The sequence below is a fragment of the Cavia porcellus genome, unplaced genomic scaffold, assembly GCF_034190915.1.
Source record: "Cavia porcellus strain 051 isolate PalLab524CR breed Dunkin Hartley unplaced genomic scaffold, mCavPor4.1 scaffold_6, whole genome shotgun sequence".
Taxonomy (NCBI): domain Eukaryota; kingdom Metazoa; phylum Chordata; class Mammalia; order Rodentia; family Caviidae; genus Cavia; species Cavia porcellus.
Window position 1 is genome coordinate 78,786,877 of NW_026947489.1, and position 6,000 is coordinate 78,792,876.

General features: G+C 37.0%; 1 protein-coding gene across 4 annotated transcripts in view; it reads left to right on the forward strand.

Annotated features, from left to right (window-relative positions):
* Slc6a4 (solute carrier family 6 member 4) overlaps positions 1–1,506 on the forward strand; it is a 33,551-nt gene extending 32,045 nt beyond the window's left edge. For 3 of the 4 annotated variants that reach the window (XM_063249520.1, XM_063249521.1, XM_063249522.1), the window contains exon 14: positions 1,014–1,506. In XM_063249520.1, coding sequence (XP_063105590.1) covers positions 1,014–1,088 — 75 coding nt within the window. In that variant the 3' untranslated portion in view covers positions 1,089–1,506. 4 annotated transcript variants of the gene reach the window in all.
* The last annotated feature ends 4,494 nt before the right edge of the window (positions 1,507–6,000 follow it).

Sequence of the window (6,000 nt, forward strand, 5' to 3'; positions counted from 1 at the left end):
TTTTTTTTGGTCTTTTTCATTTTTATCGGTACCGGGGATCGAACTCACGACTGCCTGCTTGCAAGGCAGGTACTTATGCCGCTGAGCTAAATCCCCAGCCCCTCAATCCCAAATTTTAAGAAGACAGTAGCGAATCTTCACCTAAAGATCAATAAATCGAAAGATGTTTCAGATTTAATTTTGCCTGTTTACCAGCATACAGACTTTTGGCCATCAAGTTACTAAGCAACTTAATAAAGATTTTCTGCCTTTACTGTGCTGTTGTTTTCTTCTGCACATCCCTGAGCTGCTTCGTGTCATTTTGATGCTCAGTTTTACAAGGCGTGTTAGATATTTCATTCCTAAGCCCCAGTATATTTTAGATCTGTCTTAAAGCTTCTGTGTACCTCTGCTGTTTCTATTGTAGCAATTCTCAGGCTCTTCCCTCTATGCTGGGAATCTTCCTAAAAAGTTACAATGTAAATGGTCACCTCTTTTAAACTGTTTCATGAGCTAGTTTGCACTGGCATGAATGACCAGGACTGCCTTACAGGTGGAGTCATTGAATCAGTAAGATCCTGGCTGTTGCCATGGCCTCGGTGCTGGACATTGTGGCTGCAGTGTACACATGGTGTACAATCTGCCTGAGGGAGAGGAGACCAAAATCTAGCATTCGCTCTGCTCTCCAAGCCGTACATGGTCATGAGAAGCTGCCTTGTCAGGAGAAAAGGGTGCTTTTCCTAAGTCATCAAAAGCACGTTACGGGCCTGCAGAGGTTCTGTTAAAGGCTTTTTTCCCTAATTGATGATAAAATAATGCTCTTAACTAGTTTACAGATGCTTACAGTTTTGACTGTACTGTTTTTATCTCTATTTGAGAATAAATTGAGAGTTCCTTTCCTAGGGAAAGTCAGTGACAGTTACTACTGTCACTAAAATATTATTTAAGCTTTGTTGTAATATTAACATTGAAATAGTTTTGCAAGTTTGTTAAATTATGAGGCTACTTATAATATTGTATTTTCTTCCCCAAAGCGCATTATTAAAAGTATCACTCCAGAAACACCAACAGAAATTCCTTGTGGGGATATCTGCTTGAATGCTGTGTAACACATTCCTGTGAGAAACGATTCCCAGCCCTCCAGCTCTGACGAATCCCACCTCACCTCCGCTCAAAGTGAATCAGTTTCCAGCCAAGCCTGATGATGAAAAGGATCTTCTTTGCGGAGACACAGTCCCAAAAGACTATGGTGCCCAGACCTACGGCTTCCAGTCACTTCCTCCCATTAAATCTCTGGGACATTATCACTATGTTAGACTATGATGCAACTGAAGTGGCCTATTTTGAACGTGTGAGGGTGTGTATGGAGGTGATGAAAACTACCCTATCATTGATTAGGATTAGGTTTAGAATCAAGTTTGTGGATGTTTCCCGTGTCATTTTTTTGGTATGACTGTTATCTGACATTTGTTTGCCTCTAAAGGCTTCACTGTTCATGAATGCATTAAACATTAGAAGAAAATGGAATGTTGTCTTGCTAGCCATATATTTTCTGAATAGCATAGATTCTACAGCTTGACTCTGCTAGAACCTTCTTACTCATGTGCTGTTGTGGACCAGGAAAGGAAGATGTAAGAAGCAAAACTGAAAAATAATGTGTACATGTAAGCATTTGTGTCTGTGTATATTGTTATGTCCCTGTATTCTTATTTTTACTCCAATACTTTGGCCTATCACAAACTATATGAGTTTCCTTTAATTTTGCTTACATTAACAAAGCCTACCTACTCAAACACGCATGTATGTTACTATTTGAAAGGTGCAATTACTACAACATGCTCGAGGTATCTTTTTAAAAAAATTTTAAAGAGAAAAAAAACAGAAAAAAGGGTAATGATAATACATAATTTCAAAAATGCTCTAGCTATCTTGATTTTCAGTGATTCTACTTTTGCTCACATCTTTCTTATGGGCCAACTCTGGCATCTGTTATACTTGTTTGCTGTCTTTCTGTCTGTCTCTCTGTTAAATGTTCAGGACAGTGCTCCACAAGCAAATCTGGCCTCTTTGGTTAGTCACCATGGGCTAGATGTGAACTCCTTTATGATGGATTTTCCTATGTACACATTCAACGTTCACCTGGCCTTCTGGATTGATCACTGATTGCTTAAAATGACTCTGACTGTGTAGGCTGCTTTGTGCAGAGAGGATAAATCCAACTTTCACTTAGCTCTAGGGTACATAGATTTGATACCCTGACTTTAACTTATAATGGTATTCTCAATTCAAGAGCAACTAGAGAGACTGGTTAGATTTAAATTGTCCCCCCCAACTCTGGCCCTTCCTGGTAGCCATGATTATATTATCCAGATGACTCTCAAGATCTTGGTAAGACTGTTCTAGAGAACAGTCAGTTATGTGAATGACCTTTCATTTGACAGAAAGCCCATGATACAGATACCGACTCTCAGGTATATGAGTAGACAAGCAAATTTTACCCTGTGCTGTGAGACTTAGCAAAACCTTAAAAGGACTAAATTCTTGTCAATGACAAAAGGACTCAATTAGCTGGCCTGATGTAACTTCAGTTCTCCATATAATTCCAATTTAATTTAATAACCTTATAAAAAGCAGGTCCATGTAGCAGAGGCCTGGATTGATCTAGTTATAGACCTTTCCTCTTTGGTTTTCTTCCCCTAACAGTCTCTGCCCTGGCATTTTCCGATATTCCCCCTGCATCCTGTTCTTTCTAATCTTTGGGGATGTTTTTGGATGCTGGTTGATGTGAAGTTTCCCAAAGTATTAGCAGAAAAAGAAAATTTAATGTTCTTTACTGATTTGTTTGTATTATCTTCATTCTTTTATTCCTTCTTGCTGCTTTATTTCCATTTTCTTTGCTTTATAGTATTCTTAGAGAGAAGATATGTAAGTGGTAGTGTACTGACTGGTAAGTAGCTTTGCGCAATTTTTTTTTGACTTTTTTTTTTTTTTTTTTTTGGCTTTTTGAGACAGGGTCTTGCTATGCAGTTCAGGCTGGCCTTGAGCTCACTTTGTAGCCCAGGCTGGTCTCGAATTCTCAATGATCCTCCTGCCTCAGCCTCCCGAGTGCTGGGATTACAGGTGTGTACCACCATAGTCTGCTAAGATTATACTGTTTTATAAACAGTTTTCAAACCTCGTTTTGCCAAGTTGGGGTGTGAAGGTTTCAAACTAAAAAAAAAAAAATATCCAAAATATCTGTTTTCCTACAAAGTTCACATTTATTTGACTCCTATATATCAGTATGGATTCGCTAAAGAAAAGTTTAAGAGGACATAGACTTTAAAATAATCTTTGGAAGATTCTTACAAATGTAACATTTACATAAAAGTAAAAACTAAAAATGGAATTGAACTGTAAAATAATTTAGGGACTTAATTTTTTCTTATGCTTTTATTAGTAATAAATGGCAAAGGAAGGGGATGTAGGGATGTTCAGTGGTAAAGTATAAGCTTAGTATGTTTAAGGCCTTGGGTCCAATGTCCAGTACCATAGAGACCCTCCCCCTGAAAAAGGATATAGACAAGATGCAAAACAAAGTCCAGTCATGGGGAAAATTCAATTATTAGAAGTTGTTTCCTCTGTTGTATACAGTGAAATCCAAGGAGTTTACCCCCTACTGTAAACCTGGCTAGAATGCAGAGCTGTAACCTAAATTCACTGCCTTGCCTCAATTGGAGATTGATTTAAAGACCCTGACAAATCCAACTTTAATACAATAGTTCCAAAATCAAATAATGGAATTATAAAATAAGGCAAAAAGTTATTCTGTGAGATGAATCTTTGTTTTGACTAAGCTTGTTAATTTGGTGCTACCAATCTCAAAACTCAAGTGTAAGCATGAAAGTCCACTTAACTCTCATCCCCTAAAAGAAAGGCTATTCTCCTGGAATTAGAATATTATTATTATTATTATTATTATTATTATTATTATTATTTGTAGTGATTCTGAGGGGTGAATCCAGGGCCTTATGCTTACAGGGTAAGAACTCTACTACTGAGCCATATCCCCAGCCCCTAGTGTTATGTCTTACAAGCTTATATATATATATATATATATACTTGATATAATTGGCTTAGAGTTCACCATCAAAGCTCATCACTATGGAATGCAGTGGTCTAACTGCCATTCTTAAATGTATCTTAGACAATGGTACAACCAGTCTAGTCTTTCTTAGCATGTCTCTTTACTTCTAACTCCATCTCTGATGTTTAAGACATTAGAATTACCTAGGATGGTTGTCTCCATCAAACACAGGGCATTCTCCTTATTCTATTTTTGTCAAGCAGAGGCAGGGAAAAGAAGCAGGTGATTCCTCAGGGAGGCTACGCAGTGGTAATGAACCCGTGGTATGTGATCTCAGTGGGCTATTTGTTATCATTGAAAGCTCTCAAAAGTTTGCCCTCTGTATGCCATAGTCTGTCATCCCTATCAGTAACGTAATAAAAGAGTCCTACGCTAAGTGGGAAAAAGTTGTATAAGATCATGGAATTCACACTTCATATTTTAAAATACAACAGTTACTGAAAGGGCTCTAACCAGGAAGGTGAACTTAGAAAGTGCTTTCTGGGGGCTGGAGATTTAACTCAGTGGTATAAGCGCCTGCCTTGCAAGCGGGCAGTGGTGAGTTCGATCCCCGGTACCGATAAAAAGGAAAAAGACAAAAATAAAAAAAGAAAGTGCTTTCTTGGGGAACATGTTAAGGAATGAAATTCATAAATACAAATATGAAAAAAAAAGGATCAAGACAGGAAATGTTACCATACGAGAAAAGCAGGAAGTTCTCATCTATTAGAAACACTGTGGTTTCTGAATTATTTTTCAAAATGAAAATGAATTAATGATATTTAATGAAATTTACCATGTTTAATTCCATGGAAATAATATTTCAAAGCTCTCACCATTTTTATTTTTTGCTACTTTCTATAGTATCACTTTTTTCTTGCTACTGTCTTATAGTATCACCCTTTTCTTACACTGCATTTTCTCTAAATTTAAACGATACAAGAAAGATAATTTAAATGATACAACAAAAGCTCAGATGACTTCTTTAGAGACAAGAAAAACTTGATCAAATTAATCTGTCTGTTCTTCCTGCAGTATGGAAGTTTCTAAAGAAAGGTAAACATAAATTTTATTTCATCTACTAGAATGAAATAATACACCTCAACGCGTTTAACAGATAGGACATAGAAATATAAGACATACAAAAGATATTTTAGGATAAAATCTGAAGCATTTGCCCTTTTGTTTCATGTAGTTACAATGAGTTCAGTATTGTTTCTATATTAGATGTTTTGAATCTATTTTAGATTTTTTTTTTTGTACCAGGGATTGAATTCACGATCGCATGCTTGCGAGGCAGGCGCTTATGCCACTGAGCTAAATCCTCAGCCCATATTAAATTTTTAAAAAAGCTTCACTTTTGTAACACAAAGTCTCTTTGATTAGAAGTGATTCACAATAGGTATCAACTGGAATGCTAGGTGATAGTTTTAGCAATGCATTTAAAATTTGAGCCAAGCTGGTCTACCAATTCCAGTTTGTTTATGTGTGTGTATGTGAGATTTTGCTTTGTTTTGATTTTGGGGATGCTAGAGATGTAACGCAAGGTTTCATTAAGCAAGCGCTCTCTACCACTGAGCCACATCCCTAGCCCAATGCTACTATTTTTAAAAAAGCATCAAAATAGATTTCATTGGCTGGGGATTTAGCTCAGTGGCTTAAGCGCCTGTCTGAAGTGTGAGGTTGTGAGTTTGATCCCTGGTACAAGAAAGAAAAACTTTATTCCCTGGCCAATCCTCAAGTGGAGATAGTGTATTGATGAAGTACAGGAGCCTTGTCATTTGGGGAAGAAAATTTGCCCTGTGATTCTAGAGTTGAAGTCTAAAGTAGAGATAGTAATTTACTTCTAGCAACTTACAAACGCTAATGTGGGACCAGGGATACTCCATCTTTACACTAAAATCTTATAGACATGT